The sequence below is a fragment of the Nannospalax galili genome, unplaced genomic scaffold (genome assembly GCF_000622305.1).
Source record: "Nannospalax galili isolate Female #2095 unplaced genomic scaffold, S.galili_v1.0 scaffold18, whole genome shotgun sequence".
Lineage (NCBI taxonomy): Eukaryota > Metazoa > Chordata > Mammalia > Rodentia > Spalacidae > Nannospalax > Nannospalax galili.
The window spans coordinates 8910022-8931157 of record NW_008346548.1 but is presented as its reverse complement, the minus strand read 5'-3'; the positions used below and the strand labels follow the sequence as shown (position 1 = coordinate 8931157).

The following is a 21136-nucleotide window of genomic DNA, read 5'->3' as shown; positions in this document are numbered from 1 at the left end:
GATAATATAGAAATATGTCTATAATTTAGAAATATATTATTATTTAGATAATCTTGTTAGATTTATTCTCTTTTTTATTTTTCTTTTTGAGACAGGGTTACCCTGTAGCCTCAGTTGACCTGGAACTCTGTGTAGACCAGGCTGGCCACAAACTTACAGAGATCCTCCTGCCTCTGCCTCCCAAGTGCTGAGATTAAAGGCAGGTGCCACCATGTCTAGCTGACTTTTTATATGTGTGAACGTGTTGCCTGCATGTATGTAAGTGCACCCATGTCATGCAGTGCTCACGGAAATCAGAGGAGGGCGTCAGATCCCCTGGAACTGGAGTTATGGACAGTTGTTGCCACCATGTGGGTGCTGGGATTTGAACCCGGGTCCTATGCAAGAGTAACAAGTACCCTTAATTGCTGAGCCATCTCTCCAGCCCCAGATTTATTCATTTCTAAGCCAGACTTTAACTTCAAATTAATACTGATTAGATAACAGAATCTTACTTAATTGTTATATTTTATTGTTATATTTCAGGACTTAGAAGTCTACTAAATAAACAAGAAACTGTTACAGAATTTAGTCAAGAACTTAAACAGCTTGTTGGTCTTTTAAGCCCTAAGATCCAGCAGGAAGTAGAAGAACAGGTATTCCAAATATAAGTTACTTGATATTTTATAACTGTATTGAACCTCAGTTTTCCTTAAATATGCCTCACTTTCTTTCTCTTAACTTTAAACTTCCTTAGAAAGTAGAAGTATCTTTGAGATTGTCTGCATTTCAGCCTACCCATAAGTATAATTTCACTCTCCCTTTTACTTTTACATCTACTTAGATCCTACCAGATCAGTTTTTTTTCAGTCTGTCTCTTGAAGTCCTCTATTTATCTTCTTTTATCTATAAGCTATTTAAACTTTTTCCTTTGCTTTTTCAGAATAAATTTCTCATTATAGCAATATGTATATATATGTATATATGTATGTATAGTGTGTGTGTGTGTATATAGACACCTTTAGGTTGCTTTCTTATTTATTGAGATATAACAATAATACATTTTGCTTCTTGTATGAAATTGTATTATATTTGAGACAGCAAGTTTTGATTATTTTATCATACTTCCTCACATATCCTCAAAATGGTTCTTCTAGAGCTGGTCATGGTGGCATACGCCTTTAATCCCTGTGAGTTCGAGGCCAGCCTGGTCTCCATTAGCGAATCCAGGCCAGGTGCAACTACAGGGAAACCTTGTCTCAAAAAGACAAAAAAAAAAAAAAAAAAAAAAAAAAGGTTCTTCTAGATAATTTACTTCTATAGGAAAAGACAAATACTCCTAATTTCCAGGTGAGGCCTTGAAATAAATATGGAAGACAGATTTAAATCTAAAATAAAATATATTTTTGGAGTAAAAAGGAAATGAGTTTATTATCTACCTAAAGTCCTAAGCCAAAAGGTAATTGAAAGGAAGTCCATTTGGGCAGAAAGATGAAGGGAGAAATTTAGAAGGACGAGAGTAAAGGAAAATAATTCTCTACTTCTGTAGACCCTTTTCAAAACTATACATGTATTAAACCAAAACAGCATCCTAAAAACTTACAAAACTAAACTAATTTGATAACTACCTCCAAAAAGTCAACAGAGCTTATAGACTGAGACTAACCAAGTAGATCAATACTAAATAAAAGGGCTGGAGAGATGGCTTAGCGGTTAAGAGCATGTATTGTTCTTGCAGAGGATCTAAATTCAATTCTCAATGCCAGTGACTCACCTCCAGCCCAGGGGGATTCAAGGCCTCTGGCTTCTTTGGGCACCTACACTCACATGCATATACGTGTACACAGGCGCGCGCGCGCACACACACACACACGCACACAATTTAAAATAAAAATATTTTTTAATATTTTTATTTTATGTGTCTGTATGTATTGCCTGCATGTATGGAAGTGCATCCCTGTTGTGCAATGCCTGTGGAGGTCAGAAGAGGGTGTCAGAGCCCCTAGAACTGGAGTTATGGACAGTTGTTAGCTGCCTTGTAGGTGCTGGGATTTGAACCTGGGTCTTCTACAAGAACATTCAGTGTTCTTAACCACTGAGCCATCTCTCCAGCCACGAAAATAATAAAAATATTTTTAAGGGTACTAAACAAAAACATTGAAAAGTTAGCTCAAGAGCCACACACCTTTAACCTTAGTACTTCAGAGACTAGGGCAGAAAGAATTTGAGGTCAGTCTGGGCTACCTAACAAAACACAGTTTTTAAAACCAAAAGCAGCCAAACAAAATGTGAAAGATGGATTATGAAAGGTTAGGCAGAGCTATGAAGCTTTTGAAAATGAAGTAAGATCAAAAAGAGACTATTTGAAGGTAACTAGACTTGAATAGGTTCTAGATATTACATGAGTTTAACCTACCTTGTCTGGAAGGTGAGGTATAGTAACTTGGACATTCTTGGCCTGATCAACTTAATCCTCCCATCCATCTGGTTACAGATGGGGATTACCACTTACCCTGGCCTGATATTTTTAAGTGGTAAACTTTTCAAAAAGACATTTCTAGAGATACGTCAAAATTTTACTGGTATATAATTTCAGAAACTACATAAAGCAGCTTGCTTGATTCAAGCTTATTGGAAGGGTTTCCAGACGAGAAAGAGATTAAAGACGCTTCCATCTGCTGTGATTGCTTTGCAGAGGAGTTTCAGGTAAAAACAAAAAACAAACTTGGTGATACAATAATGATGTGGCTTTGCATGTGAATCTGTAATTAGCAAAAATATTTAAATAATATTTTTTAAAATGAGGGTTTCAGAGTCTTACTAGAGTACAGTTGAATAGAAATAGGGGTTTGGGGGGGCTTTGGATTTTTTTTTTCTTTTTTAGTTTTCTAATATGTTTTGCTTTATTCTTGTTTTCATTCTGTTCCATGTGTTACTGAGTACTAACACTCAAGTAACCAGATGCCCTTTCAAGGCAAAGGGCATAATGTAACAGATCCAGTGGATTCAAATACATAGTCCTTTCCACAGCAGAGGGAGTCAGTAATATCTGTATTAATAAATTCTCAAAATCAATAGTTCTTGTAAGTGTTCATACACAATCATGATAAAAAGTATGAATGAATATACAACCAAGCATGGTGATGCATGCCTTTGACTGCAGTGCTCAGAAGGCAAGGCAAGCAGACCTCTTCGAGATTGAGTCTAACCTAGTCTACATAGAGAGTTCCAGGCCAGCTGGGGCCACAGGGAAACCCTGTCTCAAAAAGAAAAAAAAAAAAAAAATGGGTATATAAGGATTAAAGATCTTAACCCAATTTTTCTGAGTAGATATGGCCTGTATAAATTTGGTCACTCTCTGATGTGGTTAACACATTCAAATTTTTTGTTTTGTTTTGCTTTTTTGAGACAGGGTCTCGCTGTAGCCCCAGCTGTCCTGGAACTCACTATGTAGACCAGGCTGGCCTTGAACTCACAGAGATCTGCCTGCCTCTGCCTCCCAAGTGCTGGAATTAAAGGCGTGCACCACCACACCTGGCCACATTCAAATTCTTAAAGACTATAGAAAGAAGAACAGCAAAAATAAATAAAGATTAAACATTGATGATAAAGAAGAGCCAGTTCAGAGGTGATTTTTTTTTTTTCTGCAGCCTTACTTAAAACCAAATTTTAGTTTACAAAAGTGAAACTAACATATTACAGAAGGGAACTTAAAAAAACTGAAACTAGTCTTTTAATAAAACTGCAGCTGCATTTCTATTCTAAAAAAAATTTTAAATAGCTCTGGGGCTCAAAATACTACATTGTACAGTCTAGTGAGTTCAGGCCAGCTGGGGCTACAGGGAGACCCTGTCTTAAAAGACCAAGAAAAGATTTCTTTTTTTGAAGCTAGGTATGGTGGTACACACTTTTAATCCCAGCACTTGGGAGGCAGGGGAAGGTGGATCTCTGGGAGTTCAAAGCCAGCCTGGTCTACTTTGCAAGTTCTAGGCCAGCTAGGGCTGCAGGGAGACCCTGTCTCAAAAAGGTCAAAAAAATTAAAATAAAAAAAGATTTCTTTTTTCGCTATTAAATTTTTACAGCTCTTCACATAATCTAGGTATGAATCCCCTGTTATGTAGTTGACAAAGGATATTTCTTTGCTCTAATAATTGTTTCCTTTGCCTTTTTATTTCATGTACTCACATTTGTTATTTCTTGGGAATTATTTTGTGTGCTATTAAGAGTCCTTTTCAGAAATTCCTTGCCCATATATCTTTAAGTGTTTTGCCTATATTTTCTCCTAGCAGTTTCAGTTTTAGGTCTTACATTCAGCTCTTTGGTACATTTTGAATCCACTTTTTTTCTAGATAAGTTGTAGTTTTATTCTTTTATAGATGTTAGATCCAGTTTTCCCAGTACCATTTATTAAAGAGGCTGTCTTTTCTCCACTGTATGTTTTTGACACCTGTCAAAAAGTTGGTGGCTGTAGATGTGTGGGTTTATTTTGAAGTCCTTTATTCTGATCCATTGGTCTACATGTCTTTTTGTCTTTTTTTCAATACTTATTTATGTATTTAATTTTATATGTTGAACATGGGCTTCAGTATGTGCACCATATGCTTACTGGTGCCCACAGAGGCAGAAAGAAGACATTGGATCCCCAGGAACTAGAGTTACAGGTGATTGTGAGCCACCCAGTAAAGGCTGGAAACAAAACTCAGGTTCTCTGCAAGAATAGCCAGTACTTTTATCCACTGAGTCATCTCTACAGCACCTACGTAGCTCCCGTTTTTGTGCTAGTACCATGTTGGTGTTGTTACTATGGCTCTGTTATTAATTTGAGATTAAGTACTGTGAATCTCCATCACTGCTCTTTCTGGTGTAGCAGTACATGGCTATTAAGGGTCTTTTGTGCTTCCATATGAATGTTAGGACTGTTTCTTTTTAGTTCTGTGGAGAATGTCAATAGAATTTTTATGGAGTTCATGCTGAAACAGTCATTTTCTCAACATTAATTCTGCCAATCCCTGAGTATCTTCTAGTGTCTTCTTAAGTTTCTTTCTTTGGTGTCTTAAAGTTTTCACTTGACCTTAACAAAAAGGCCAAGAAGCAATTGTCTTAAAGTTTTCATTGTACAGTTCTTTTACCTTATTGGTTAGGTTTATTCCTGATTTTTTGTTGGTTTTGTTTTGCTTAAACCTATTGTCTGTGGGAGTTTTTTTCCCCTATTTCTCTCTTGGTAAGTTTGTTACTTATACATAGAAAAGCTACTGATTTTTATATAATTTTGTATACTACTATTTTGCTCGAAGTGCACTGAGTTTTCTAGTGGAGAATTTTCTTTTCAAATAGAAATACCATTGGTTTCCTTATATAACCAAGCCATTTATAAATATTCTCACTTTAAAAAAATGTAATCAGTAAAACTGCACTAATTTCTCTCATATTTTTGTTTCCTACCTAGTATGTTGAGTTTGAGCTTCTAGAATACAGTGAGGTGTAGTTTTAACCCTTGGGCACTATTTAATTTTTTTTTTTTAATTTCGCTCCATAATTTTGCATCTTTCTGCTTCTCGTAGTTGTTACAGTTTATGCAGATATTTCCTATTTGCTTTGTAACCGGGCTTTTTTCTACCTCTTTGTGACCAGATCATTGTCTCAGTAATTTCTTCTTGTGTTTTTAGGGTATTTAGATCCCCTCCCCTATTCACACCTTCCCATACTCCCCCCTGCCCAATTCAATTTATATATGCTGTATATATAAAGTATACAATTGGGTATATACAATCTATGATTTGTGTCCCTCAGCATGGGTCCATCCCCTGGTGAGAGTTGAGAGATGTATTCGTCTTACGTGTAGAAAGTGCATTGAAGATGTATCACTTAGGGCTAAGCATCTCACCGACACTTGTTTTCTGCACTTAGCAGTTGTAGAACTCTGTAATAGTCTCCATCTGTTGCTAAAAGAAGCTTCTTTGATGAGTAGTGAGAGGTACACTTGTCTGTAAATACAAGGATGCATATTTAGAACACAGTAAAATATTATATTGGTTAAGAGATTGGCCAAAGTAGGTTTTTCTCTAGGATCTATGACCTCTCCAGTCATATGTATTTAGCTATCTTTATAGTACCACATGTAAGTTCCCTCCCATTGAATGGGCCTTAATTTCAACTAGACAGCTTACCCATAAGATAAAAGTGCCACCTCTGTAACAATAACAATAGTTTGCTAGGCCAGTTATGTTTATTAAGCTTTATAGCTAGGTAGGACCATTGATTTGTTTTCTACCTTGGCAACTTGCATAGTATCCTCTACTACCACCAGAGCTATTCTTAAGGGAGGAGGCTTCCAGGTCAGTTCCAGCCCAATTGCTCCAAGTCCTGTGTCCAAAGTATGGTCTTTGTTCAGCAATAGGGTCTTACCTTCAAATTCTGGAAAGTAGTCAAGGTCTGTCTCAATGGCCTGTGTTATTTTGGGAGTCTCTTGGACTACTCTGACCAACAAATGGAAGGGAGGTTTCTTCTGCCTGGCACTATGTTTTTGCTACATAGCCTTCAGTTATACATATGCATACATGTGCATGTGTGTGTGTGTGTATAAAATGTATTTTTCAGTAGAACTTTGAACTAATATATTAGCCTCTAAGTGTACTCCCCTTGTGTACTCCCCTTCCTTCTCCCTCCCCAATTAAAATAACCCCCTTTTCCCTACCTCCCCTTTTTTCTTTTTTTCTTCTTTTTTTAGAGGGGAGGGGGGTGTCTTTCTGAGACAGGGTCTCCCTGTAATCCCAGCTGGCCTGGAACTTGCCAGGATGGCCTTGAACTCAAAGAGATCCACCTGTCTCTGACTTCCAAGTGCTAGAATTAAAGGCATGTGCCACCATACCCAGCCCTATTTCCCCCTTATAAAATTATAATACCTGTTTCCTACTATTCTCCTCTCTTGAGCTCCTTCTTCCTCTTCACCCCCATCGTTCCTCCCCATTTTCCTAGCTCCTGCAGTAGCATTAAGATACATACTCAAATCTAAGGATTTAGAACTACGATCCACAAATGAGAGAGACTATGTCACTTCTTTTTCTGAGTCTGTGTTACTTCATTTAATATAACTTTCTACTTCCAGCCATTTACCTGCAAATTTCATGATTTTGTTTTTCTTTACCACTGAGTAGAATTCCATTATATAAATGTACCACATTTTCATTAGCCATTCATTAGTAGAGGAACATTTAGGTTGTTTCCATTTCTCAGCTATTGTGAAATGAACAGCAACAAACATGGCTGTGCAGCATCTCTGTAGTAGAGTGAGTCCTTTGGGTATCTGCCAAGGAGTGATATAACCAGGTCATATGGTAGATTTATTTTTAGTTTTTAGGAGTTCTCCATACCACAGTGGTTGCTCCAGTTTCCAATCCCAGCAACTGTTGATGAGGCTTCCCCTTTCCCTGCATCCATGCCAGCATTTGGTGTTATTTGTTCTCTTGATTTTAACCATTCTGTCTGGGGTTAAATGAAATCTTTAAAAGTAGTTTTGATTTGCATTTTCCTAATTACTAAGGATATTTATCACTTTTTAAGGTGTTTCTTAGCCATTTTTATTTCTTCTTTTGAGAACTCTGTTCAGATCCATGGCCCATTTTTTAATTGGATTATTTGTTTTCTTTGTTTTTTAAGTTCTTTGTATATTCTGGGTATTATTCCTCTATCAAGATGTATAATAGCTGGTGAAGATTTTTCTCCTACTTTGTGGGCTTCCTCTACACTCATCCTTTGCTGTATAGAAGTCTTTTAGTTTAATGAGGTCCCCTTTTTTGATTGTTGACCTTAATTCCTGAGTGACTCATGTCCGATTTAGAAAATCCTTTCCTGCACCTATATCTTGTAGGTTACGCCAATGTTTTCTTCTAACAGTTTCAAATTGAAGTCTTTGACTTTGCAGGGTGATAGGCATGAGTCTAATTTCTTTCTTCTACAAATGGAGATCCAGTTTTCTCTAGCCATTTGTTGAAGATGCTATCTTTCCCCCAATGTCAAATATCACCTTTGTCAAATATCAAGTGACTGTAATTGCATGTACTCATTTTTGGGTCTCTTGTTCTAGTCCATTGATTATTTTTATACCAATACCATGTTGTTTTTATGACTATAGCTCTGTAATACAGATTGAAGTCTGGTACATTGATCCCCTCAGCATTGTTCTTTGTGCTCAAGATTGCTTTGGCTATCTGGGGTCTTTTCCATGTGACTTTTAGGATGGATTTTTCTATTTCTGTGAAGATTGTCATGGGGATTTTGGTTGAGATTACATTAAATCTGTAAATAACTTTTGGTAGGATGGTCATTTTCACTATATCAGTTCTACCAATCCATGAGCATGGGAGGTCTTTCTGTCTCCTTATGTCCTCCTCAATCTCTTTTCAAAGATTTAAAATTTTCATTGAAGAGATCTTTTAATTTCTTTGGTTAGGTTTATCCCTAGATACTTTTTTTTTTTTTGAGGCTATTGTGAATGGAAATGTTTCCCTGAACTCTTTCTTTGATTGCTTGTTACTTGTATATAGAGAAGCTACTGATTTTTGTAGATTGATTTTGTAACCTGAAAGTTACACTTTGCTGAAAGTATTGAGCATTTCTAGGAATTTTCTGGTGGAATTTTGGGCAATTCTTATGTATAATTTCTTATCATTTGCAGATAAGGATAAATTCAATCTCTTTTCTTCCAATTAGTACCCCTTTAATTTCCTTCGCTTGTCTTACTGCTCTAGGTAGAATTTGAAGTACTAATTAAAAGGTAATGGGGATAGTGGACAGCGTTGTCTGGTTCTTAATTTTTTATTTATTTATTTATTTTTGGTCTTTTTTGAGACAGTGTCTCCCTGTAGCCCCAGCTGACCTGGAACTTATTATGTAGACCAGGCTGGGTTTGAACTCACAGAGATCTGCCTGCCTCTGCCTCCCGAGTGCTAGGACTAGGACTAAAGGCATGCACCACCATGGCTGCATGGTTCTTAATTTTATATGGGAATGCTTTAATAAAGTTTTCTTCCATTGAGAATGAAATTGGCCATGGGTTTGTTGTATATAGTCTTAATTATGTTGGGGTGTGTTCCTTCCCGTCCAATTCCCTCTAGGTCTTTTATCAGGAATGCATGTTGGATTTTGTTTGTCTATTGCGATAATCATGTGATTTTTTTTGTCTTTACATCCATTTATATGATTTATTACATTTATTGACTTACATATATTGAACCATCCCTGAGTGATCTTTTTGATATGTGTCTGTATACAATTTGTGAGTATTCTGTTGAGAAATTTTGCATCTCTATTCATTAGGAATATGGGCCTATAGTTTTCTTTTTCTGTTGTGTCTTCCTGGTTTGGGTATTAGAGTAATACTGGCAACAGGAGTTTGAGAGTTCTATCTTTATGAATAATTTAAGTAGTATTGGTTGCAGATCTTTGAAGGTCTGGTAAAATTCTGCTGTGAAGCCATCTGGCCTGGGCTTTTCTTTGTCCGGAGGTTTTGTATTACTGTTTCAATTTCCTTATTTGTTATGGATCTGTATAAGCTGTTGATCTCTTCTTGGTTTAACTTTGGTGATTTCAATGAACTTAGAAATTTTCCCATTTCTTTTAGATTTTCAAATTTAATGGAGTATAGGTTTTTAAAGTATTCCCTTATAATATTCTGGGTCATTTTGGTGTCTGTTGTGGTGTTTCCGCTTTCATTTCTGGTTTTGTTGATTTGGATTTGCTCACTTTTTTTGGTTAGCTGAACTAAGGGTCTGTCTATTTTTATCTTTTCAAAGAACAAGCTCTTAGATTCATTGACTCTTTGTAGTTTTGTTGTTGTGGTGGTGGTGGTGGTGGTTAGTTTGTTTCTATTTCATTGGTTTCTGATCTGATTTTTGTTACTACTTCTCATCTTCTGGGTTTGAGTTTGGTTTGTTCTTATCTTTCCAGATTGAATTGTACCATTGTCATTTGTTTGTGCTCTATGATTTTTTTAATGTAGGTGCTTCGAGCTATAAATTTCCCTCTTAGGACTGCTTTTAATGTATCCTGGAGGTTTTGTTCTGTTGTATTATCATTTTCATTTAGTTCCAGGAATACTTTTATTTTTTTCATTTCTTCTTTGCTACATTATCATTCAGGAGTGTAATTGTTTAATCTCCATGAGTTCATTTTCTTACTAGAGCTTCTTTTGCTGTTGATTTTAAGCTTTATTTTGTTGTGGTCTGATAGAATGCATGGAATTACTTCAATTTTTTTTTTTTTTTTGTATCTCTTGAGGTTTGTTTTGTGCCCCAGTATGTCGTCTATTTTAGAGAAGCTTCCATGGGCTGCTGAGTAGAATGTATATTCTTTAGAACATTCTATAGAAGTCTGTTAAATACATTTGACGTATGATATCATTTAATTCAGATGTTTCTCTGTATTGTTTCTTCAGTTGACCTGTCTGTTGGAGACACTGGGATATTGAAGTCACCTGAATTGGGGTTAATCTATGTCTTGAAGTCTTGTAGTACTGTTTTATGAGATTGGGTGCAGCAGAGTTTTGTGCACATATGTTCATGATCATAATGCCTTGGTCAATTGATCCCTTAATAATAGTGAAGTGACCTTCTTTATCACTTCAAATATGAATTTGAAGTTTATTTTGTCAGATAATAGAACTGCAACATCTGCTTGTTTGGTGGCATTTACTTGGAATATTTTTTTCCATCCTTTCACCCTAAGGTAGTGCCTATTCCTGAAGGTGACACATTGAGTTTCTTAAAGACAACAAAAAGATGGATTTTGTTTCATTTTTATTTTATGTGTATGTGTATATTGCCTGCATGTAGGTAAATGCAGCCATGTCATGCAATGCCTGTGGAGGTCAGAAGAGGGCATTGGATCCCCTGTAACTGGAGTTATGATTGGTATTTTCTTTAACTTCAGTCAGGAGTTTATCTCTATTCTCTTTGAGTTCTTTGAGTTGTTTGTGTGTTCTTTAAATTTGTTGAATTCTTTGATCATGTTTATGATTGATCTTTTAAATTCTCTGTGCTGGGGTTCCTCTAGTAGTTCTCATTGTAGTACACTTCTGTAGGACTGGTGAGGTTTGGTGAAGACATATTGTTTTGGTTTTTCATATTATTTTTGTTTGTTGTTGTGGTCTGGTCATATGAATTGCATTTGTTTTATGTCTGATATAAAACTCAAGCTTGTTTTCGTAGAGTTGAGGTTTGATTCTGTGTATATTGTGTCTGTAGCTTGGTTGCTTTCTGATTCAGTATGAATAGTGAGTTGGTCTGGGCTTCAGGCTCTCTCTCTTGATTTTTTTTTTTTTTTAAGTGGAGGGACCTGATAGATCCAGGCAGGCTAATCAAGAGCTCTCCAAGAGGGCAAAGGAGCCTATGCCCAAGTTGGGGTGATGGGGATCAGCTGGCCAATTCTAACTAACTACACAGAGAAGGTATGAGCTCTGGAACCTAGCGACTGGGACTAGTCCCAAAGTAGGGAAATGTTGATGGTTGCAGGCTATCTGGATAACTCTCCTAGTTAGTCAGGTACTCTCTGGCACCTTCAGCAGGAACAGGATGGGCTGGTTACAAGCTAGCAGAGAAGGTGTGAGCTCTGGTACAGAGGGACTGGGAGTGAGCTCTATTAAGTATTCTTCTCAATAAGGTTTTCTGAAACAACTAATCATTGCCCCATTTATCTTTGGACAAGCTCATGAGTCTCCTATCTTTATTATGGTGCTGATATTTAGGTACTGCAATGACATTTGCTTTATTTCCCCCTTGAAACTGAGCTTTTAAAGAGCTGAATGGTATCTTCTCTGTCTGCCTCAGGTACAATGTTGAGCAGGCAGAAATTACTCAGATGAGTAGTTCTTGGGTTAATCTCTTTCAGTCACTTCCTTTTCACAAGTAACATATGATACTTGCCATATGGTTAGAGGTGTGCTGCTTCCTACAAATAAATCAGTTACGTGAATAATCTTTTAATTTTTGAGTTATATAGAACTCTTAGCAAAATGCTAGAATGTAGTTAAGTAGGGAAATGGTACTCAGAATCAAATCAGTTTCTAATATGTGTCTTCAAACATGAAATTAAAGCATCTGAATCCAAGAAACAAGCATTTACAACTTATATTCGTTATATGAATTTCTAAGCCTCTTTTCCTACTGTCTTCTTAGTTTGTGTTTTACTTTCATTTTCAACCTTCATGGTCTTCATGCTTTTGCAATATTGCGCAGCCTACTTACCTAAATTATTTCCGAAACCCAGTTTTCTGACAATAAATTTCCTAGCAATACAGTTAATAACTACCATGTTTCCTATAATAATATATTTAAAATCAGGATAATTCAGTATTAGAATATCACAATCTATAACCAATTAGAAGTTAGAAACAAGTGGCTCATTTGGTTTTGTTTTGAATCAATTCAGAATGACATTCTGATTAGGACCATCTCTTTTTTATCCTCCATAAGAGAGTAAAGGACAAAACATCATTATCTGCATGTTCTACAGCCAACAAGTTTTTGGAGTATAGAGTTCTTTAGGAGAGACAAGTTTCTGTCAGCTACTCACTGAGAGGAGTAAGACTCTTAACTATTTGATCTCCAACTTTCCAGAAGAGCATGGGAGAGTTAAAAACTGTTTGACCAGTCCTAGATCCTCTCTGGAAGCCCAACCCCATACACATACTTGAAGTATTTTCTACCTTGATAATAGGGATTTTAAAAAGTTCTAAAAGAAATAAATCTTCAGTTCTGGCCTAAGTGAAAACCCAGAGAAGATTCTAGTTGTGATTGATGGAAATTAAAAATTTATAAGAAAAGAACCATAAACACAAAAGCCTACCAAACTAGCAGTGCAGTTAATAACCACCATGTTTCCTATACTACTTCCTATAGTATGTTTCCTTCTATACTTTAGAAAGATTTCTTTTTATAAAGTTATATTAGTTATTAAAATGATTGAACTTAATTCTTTTTGCATTTTTTTAAAAGAAAGCCTTCTCTACATAATTTGAAGTCTGGCTGTTACTGCTACGAAGTTGAATATATCAGTTGTAGCCATTTCTTTCTAGAAAAAAAGAGCCAGAGAGGAAAAAAAATACTCATTTTTGGGGAGAAGTTGCTTTATTTGAGGGTAGTGTTGTTTTATTGAAACAGAGTCTCACTATGTTTTCCAGGCTGGCCTTAAACTCACGACTTTTTTTTCCTTTTTGTTTGTTTATGCTGGGAGAGAAAGCATATTTTCAGGGAGACATGCAAATTTAATCTATGTTAAATAGTGTATCCTGCTTCTGTTGTCTTCATAATCTTCCTGGTTTTCTTCTATGGGTGCAAAAGTATTTTGAACATACACACTATAGTGTATACTATAGTGTATACTATAGTGTAGCTATTAGTCTATCTATGGACTGGCGTTTATGATATCTTTATGTAGTGATATATAGGAGCAGCAAACAGTTGCAGTGATTAAGGAGAAATTTGACAAAAGCCGATGTATAGAGGTCATAATTAAATAAAACATTTGTGAACACATGAAAATTTGTATAGCCAGTTATAATGAGTATGTATTAGTCAGCAGTTGAAATTAATAAACCCGGGGAATGGTGAGCTGGCTCAGCTGATAAGGGTGATTACTACCCAGTTTGACAATCTTTTAGATCCCCACAAACCACGTGGTGGAAAGAGAAAACTGATTTCCGTCAGATTGTCCTCTAACCTCCACACCTGCTCCATGGCAGGTGAAGGCCTATATACATGCATGTGTGCATATACACAAAATAAATATAAAAATTTTAAATTAAAAAAATAAGCCTAAGAAGGTAAAAATGAGCCATAATTGTACCATACAGTAAAAATCACTTTTGAAATTTTATGTTTTAAAATCATTTATATTTCTGTGTAAATAAATATAGATTTTTAGCACAGTTTCTATCTCATTCTTCTATATCTTGATTTTATTTTCACCTGGCAATATATGTCATTAAATCTTCTTTGTGAGTTTCCTATTTTCTTTTTTTTTATTTTATTATTTATTATTTTATGTGTGCGTATATTGTCTGCATGTATGTAACTCTACCCATGTTATGCAATGCCTAAAGAGGTCAGAAGATGGCATCAGATCCCCTGGAACTGGAGTTATTGACAGTTGTTAGCTGCCATGTGGGTACTGGAATTCGAACATGGGTCCTCTGCAAGAGCAGCCAGTGCTCTTAACTGCTGAGCCATCTCTCCAACCTGAGTTTCCTATTTTCAAAGTTAGTAGGATTATATCAGACAAATGATATTTATTTTTCCCAACTTCCTACAAAAAGTAGTTTTTTAACTTACTACTAAAATACTGCATCCTCTTTACATATTTTATTCTTTCAGTAAGAAAATTTTATAAACTGGAATTATTTAATCAGCATTATTAAGCCTTTTTGTGTATATTTAAAATATTTTTCTGGGCTTTTGATGTACTTATCCAGATACATCTGGAGAAAATTTGTATAAAAAAAATTACAATATATTTCATACCCGAACAGCAGTAAGAATTACCTTTAAAAACTTTTTGTCTCCATTTATTTAGTTACTTATGAGACTAAGCCTTTCATAGGTTTCTTGGCTGGACATATGATTCATAAAATTGTATGAAAGGTATTCTTTTTTTTTTTTTCACAGATCTAAACGAACAAAGACATTATTGGAGCTAAATAGACAGAAGGAAGAAGAAGACCTCAGGTTAAGATTGCAGCTTCACAGACAGCGAGCCATGAGAATTTTGCGAGAATTACGCCTGAGTATGCTTGAAATAGTTCATCCAGGTGAGTGTCTATCAACTTTATGAATGTAAGAATGTAAGAGTATCTTAATAAATCAAGTGTTTTGGCTACACAGTGGCTTCTTTTTTTATATTTGGATTTTTTTGCCCTTTTTTTCTCCCCCCACCCCCAGATAAGCCCTATTAAATCTCTGGATTTAAAATGTTACTATTTTTCTACATGGGATGCAGTGGCACAGGCCTTTAATCCCAGCACTCAGGAGGTGGAGTCAAGTGGGCTCTCTGTGGGTTCAAGGCCAGCCTGGTCTACATAGTTCCAGGCCAGCTAGGGCTGCAGGGAGACCCTGTCTCAGAAAAGACCAAAAAAAAAAGTTACTGTTTTTCTGATTTAGAGTACTTTTTTTACTTTGAGGCATATTTGTTAAACTTAAAAATTTATTCTTAAAGATAGCTGCCAAAGGCAAACTCTTGAAAGGAGTTAATTCAAATTAAGCCAGGTGTGGTGGCACACACCTTTGATCCAGCACTGGGGAGGCTGAGGTAGGCAGATCTCTGTAATGTCAGAACTTACCCAATGTCAAATCAACCGGTTGTGGGTTTGGTAAGAGCAAAGACAATAGTCCTGTCAATAGTTGCTCAAGGGGAAAATGGTAAGAGGACTTGGGGAGGGGAAGGTAAAAGGAGCAAGGAGCAGAAGGGGTCAGTGACAGCTCGGGCTTTATTGGGGGGAAGGTTACTGAACATTTTCCTTTTTTTCTTTTTTTGGCTCACAATTGGCCGTTGCTAGAAGGAGCTGGGAAAATAAGGTGAGTGGTGAATTAAAGAATGTCAAATGATCAATAACCTTCTCTCCAAACCAGCCATTACTTGGAGGTTGACAGGGCGATGAGGACATGAAGCTAGAAAAACAAGTTTCTTTAGTTCTGGGTGCTGCTGGGCATGGTGGCACACTCCTTTGATCCTGCACTCGGGAGGCTGAGGTAGGCAGATCTCTGTGAGTTCAAGGCCAGCCTGGTCTACATAGTGAGTTCCAGGCCAGCTTTGGCTCTAGGGAGACCATGTCTCAAAAAAGACAAAAAAAAAAAAGTGATATGGTATGTGTGCTTTGTGCATTTGTGTGCACATGTGTATGTATGGCCAAGGTCAACATTAGATATCTTCTATTGCTTTCCACCTTATTTTTTCAGAGTCTCTCACTGAACCCAGAACCTACCAATTGGCCGGGCTAGGTGACCAGCAGACTGCCCAAATCTGCCTGTCTCTGCCCCCCACCCCTGCTCCCAGCACTGGGGTTCCAGCCATGTGCCACCATACCATGTTTTTTATGTAAGTGCTAGGGACTCAACTTAGGTTCTCATGCTTGCATAGCAAGCACTTTACCCACCAAGCCACTGCCCCAGAATTTTTTTTTTGGAGGCAGGGTCTCATGTAGTCTAGGTTGACCTCAAACTCACTACATAGCTACAGGTGACCTTGAACTTTTCCTCTTTTTCCTCTATAGGCATGCTGATTGCTTTATGTAGTAATGTGTAGTGATCTCAGTTTTATGTAATGCTGAGGAACAAACTCAGGAACTCATGCATGCATCCAAGCACTCTACCAACTGAGCTACATCCTCAATCCCTCACAATTTTTTCCTCATTCTTTTACTCTCCTTTTATTACTCATTCCCAAGAACACTCACTAGCTCCCTCTCTTCCTTTACCTTAAATACATTTTCTTGAGTTTATCCTTTCTTTTTTTCATGTGTTACTCTACCCAATATGTCCCATCCATAACTATAGCACCAGCATCCATAACTATCAGCAGAATGCTTAGCATTCTGACCTCCATCCTTACCTTCTCCTCTTGGCTTCTAAGCAGCACTACCCAATAGAACATTTACTTCACAAACAAAATGTTCTCTCTGTACCAGCTGATACAATAGCAGTAGTGACAAAGCTAGAGGTAGCTATTGAGTCTTCAAAATGGGCAATTACGTTGGAGGACTTGAACTTTAAATTTTACTTTATTTAAACGTAAGTTGATGCTTGTATCTAATACCTGCTATTTGAGACAGTATAGCTCTGTGACCAACTGCCTGTTGGATTGCTTTTCTTAGCTATCCACAGATGTTCCAAAAACAAAGCCATGACTTTGCCTTCCAAATTCCCCCTTCATTAATTCCCTATTTCAGGTAATGTTACAGTTACAGTTTCCATTCAGCATCCTTATTTTGCCTTTGTCACCACTCAATATCAGGTCAGCCATTAAATCCTGTCAGTTTGTATGATTTCTCTGTAATACACCTGATATTACCACTGCTACTGTGGTCAACTGCTGTATTCTATCATTTAAGTTACTGTGAACCCTGAGCTGTATACAGAGCAGTTCTCAGAAAGTCAAAGGAAGGTCATCTGTATAACCAACTGGAGGAAGTTTGGAAGTACACAGTAGATTCAGTAACATATCAACATGTTTTCTCCTTTTCCTCTGGTGGTCCTTCTGCTTTCTTACATGGACTATTCATTTGTCAGAATGTTCTTATTACTGACTTTTCATTCCTTTTCTCATTACTCCGTGGCGAAAAGTACTGTATGAGTCCTTTCTTTAAAGAAGCTGCATATTCCAGGAAAGCTTTAGTTTCTGCAATCTTAAAACTATTACTAAAAAAAAAAGGCTGGGCGTGGTGGCACATGCCTTTAATCACAGCACTTGGGAGGCAGAGGCAGGTGGATCTCAGGGAGTTCAAAACCAGCCTGGTCTACATAGTGAGTTCCAAGACAGCTGGGGCTCCAGGGAGACCCTGTCTCAAAAAGACCAAAAAAAGAATTGGGAAAGTCGGGTGTGGTGGCTCATGCTTTTAATCCCAGCATTCGGGAGGCAGGCAGATCTCTTTGAGTTCAAGGCCAGCTTGGTCTACATAGTAAGTTCCAGGACAGCAAAGAATTGGGGAAATCAATAAGCAATATTGAAAAAAGTAAAGAACTGTAAAAGTACTATGACTTATCTAGTTCCAGAACTTGAGAAACAGTATTTTGTAATAATGTCTGTCATCTCTTTAGGTCAAATGGAAAAGTACAATAGGGAAATGGAAGAGAAATCAGCATTGATTATCCAGAAACATTGGAGAGGGTACAGGGAAAGGAAGAAGTTTCACCAACAGAGGCCATCTCTCACCGAGTATAAAGCAGCTGTCACACTTCAGAGAGCAGTGAGTCTAAAGTAGTAAATACAGCTCTAGATAAGGAGGCAAAGAAGTTCAATATTGATTTCGTTATTTACCAAATATAAACCCTTGGTCAAGGTGCTTAGTTTTTCTGAGCTTAGTTTCTTCCTTTATTAAATAAGAACCTTGGGCTAGAAGTGTAGCTCAGTGATTGAGCACTTGCCTAGCATTTGCAAGGCTAAGTTCAGTTCCTAGCAACACAAAATTACTCTTTAAAAAAAAATTTAATAACCTCTGTGTTTCTGTTCAAGCTGATTTTGATATTAAGTTCTTAGACTCTTGTATGCCAACTACCATAGTGCAATATTATTAGTTTTTCTTTCTTTCTTGGACTGCAAGTTCCTTAAGGAAAGGAAACTAAGCTTTATGCATTAAGGTCAATCAAAAAGACCATCCCCCATGATCAAGTTGGCTTCATTCTAAAGATGCAGGGATGGTTCAATATATGTAAGTCAATAAATGTAATTAAACATGTAAATGGACTTAAAGACAAAAACCACATAGTCATCTCAATAGATACAGAGAAGGCCTTTAATAAAAGTCAACATGCATTCATGTTAAAAGTCCTAGAAAGAATTGGTCTGGAGGGAACATACCTCAGCATTAGTAAGGTATATACCACAAACCTATAGCCAACATCATCTTAAATAGAGAAAACTGGAAGCATTCCCATTAAAATCAGTGACCAGATAGGGCCGTCCACTATCTCCACTCCTTTTCAATATAGTGCTTGAAACTCTTGCAAGAGCAGTAGACAAGAGAAGGAAATTAAAGGAGTACCAATTGGAAAAGAAGAGGTCAAATTATCCCTATTTGCAGATAATACGCATAAGTGATCCCAAAATTTCCACTAGAAAACTGTTAGAATTAATACTTTCAGTGAAGTGGCAGGTTACAAAATCAACTTACAAAAATAAGTAGCCTTTCTATACCAATAACAAGCGATCAGAAAAAGCACTTGAGGAAACCCTCCCTTTCTTAATAGCTTAAAAAAAAATAGAAATTAAACCTAACCAAAGACATTAAAGATCTCTACAATGAAAACTTCAAAACTCTAAAGAAAGAGGTAGAGGAAGACACTAGGAGATGGAAATACCTGCCATGCTCATGGTTTGGTAGAATCAATACTGTGAAAGTGATCATCTTCCCAAAAGCAATTTATAGATTCAGTGCAATCCCAGTCAAAATACCCCCAATATTCTTCACAGAGCTTAAAAAAAATCATCCTAAAATTCATTGGAATAATAAAAGACCCCGGATAGCCAAAACAGTTGTGGGCAAAAAGAACAATGCTCGGGGGACTCACCATACCAGATCTCAGATTATATTACAGAGCTGTCATCATATAAACAGCATGGTACTGGCACAAAAATAGACACATATATCAGTGGAACACAACAGAAGACCCCAAACATGAGTTCATATAATTTCAGCCACCTGATGTTTGACAAAGGTGCTAAGAACATACAATGCCTTGAGGAAAGAGCATCTTCAACAGGTGATGCTGGCAAAACTGGATCTCACCTACAGAAGAATGAAACTTGACCCTACACAAAAATCAACTCCAAATGGATCAAAGACCTCAATATAAAACCTGAAACCCAGAAACTGCTAGAAGAAAATGTAGTTAATACCCTCCAAGATAATAGGCATAGGAAAGGACTTTCTAATTTGATTTTCAGTTTTTAACCATGATAAATCCACTTTTGGTGGATTAACATTTATGAAGTTTTTTTAAAGGTTTATTTTATTTTTAATTCTATGTATGCGTGTGTGTCTGTGGGTGTGTGTGTGCACAGAGCTCCCTAGAGCTGGAGTTGCAGCTGTGAGCCACCTGACATGATTAGAACTATAGTCCTCCCTGAGAGAGAAGTATGTGCTTGTAACTGCTGAGCCAGCTCCAATCCCAGGATGATTTTTTTTGAGGGCGTGGGGGACAGGGACTCCCTGTAACCGCAGCTGACCTGGAACTCACTATGTAGACCAGGCTGGCCTCATACAGAGATCTGCCTGCCTCTGCCTCCTGAGTGCTTGGATTAAAGGTGTGCACCACCACACACAGTCTATGCAAGATAACTTTTAAGTCATCCAAAGACAGAAGAATAAACACTAGGGGCATGTGAAGAGACATCTGTTTGTCTCCTCCTCCTCTTCTAGGCTAGTCTGGAAATCTCAGGTTAGGTAGATAACACTCCTGAACATCACTGAATTCTGTACTCACTCCTGATATTTACCCTTAGCTAAATAGCAGTCTGAAGATGTTCAGGTTGGAGATACGTCTTTTGAAGGAGTCTTTGACTTTTTTTTTATAATACTTTTACCTTGGGGCTACTTCCTTTTTTAAAGGCTTCCAGGCCAGAGAATTAGCTGGGCCCTTACGGAATTGACTTACTAACTTGCTTGATTTAAATGAGTCTAAATTTTGTATTTCGTACAGGGACCTTCTAAGATACACCAATTTATATCCTTAATGCAAAGCTGATTGGCGTTTCATACTTTCTCCTAGCAGCTGAAGAAGATTAATTACATTTGCCTAATGCCTGCTCAGTCTAAAAAAGGAATACGAGTTTCTGTTAAAGTAAGAAGAAAAGGAAAAACAATGGGTCAATGCCAGCAAAAAGAGGATTGCCTTTGCCTGGTGTGGTGGTGCACACCTCTAATCCCAGCACTCAGGAGGCAGAGGCAGAGGCAGGCAGATCTCTGTGAGTCTGAGACCAGCCTGGTCTCCATAGTGAGTTCCAGGTCAGCTGGGGCTACAGGGAGACCCTGTCTCAAAGACTGAGGGGGCAGGGGGATGAGAGAGAATTACTTTCAAAGAAAGAAAAAGAAAAAAACTACAAAGAAAAAGAAAATAGAGAAAATTAAGACAGAGGAGTAGTCAGTAAAGGGTACATTTTGCCATACTTTTTAAATTAAAAAAATTTTTTTTGTGTATGAGTGTATTGCCTGCATGTATTTAAGTGCATTCATGTCATGCGATGCCCATGGAGGACAGAATAGGAGTCTGATCCCCTGGAACTGTAGTTATCAGTTGTTAGCTGCCATGTGGGTGCTGGGAACCAAACTCAAGCCCTCTGCAAGAGCAACCAGTGCTCTTAACCACTGAGCCTTCTCTTCAATTTTGCCATATTTTTAAAAATTATTTATTTAATGACCATATACTTAGAAGAAGCATTTCATTACAACAGCATT

General features: G+C 37.1%; 1 protein-coding gene across 3 annotated transcripts in view; it reads left to right on the top strand.

Annotated features, from left to right (window-relative positions):
• The window catches only part of Iqcb1 (IQ motif containing B1), a 53299-nt gene that overhangs the window by 22593 nt on the left and 9570 nt on the right, over window positions 1–21136 (top strand). For 2 of the 3 annotated variants that reach the window (XM_008842923.3, XM_017800567.2), the window contains exons 8-11: window positions 526–635; window positions 2576–2685; window positions 14637–14779; window positions 17781–17929. In XM_008842923.3, the coding sequence (XP_008841145.2) occupies window positions 526–635; window positions 2576–2685; window positions 14637–14779; window positions 17781–17929 (512 nt within the window). The remainder of the gene's footprint in view (window positions 1–525; window positions 636–2575; window positions 2686–14636; window positions 14780–17780; window positions 17930–21136) is intronic. The other variant, XM_029568223.1, reaches the window with a different exon arrangement.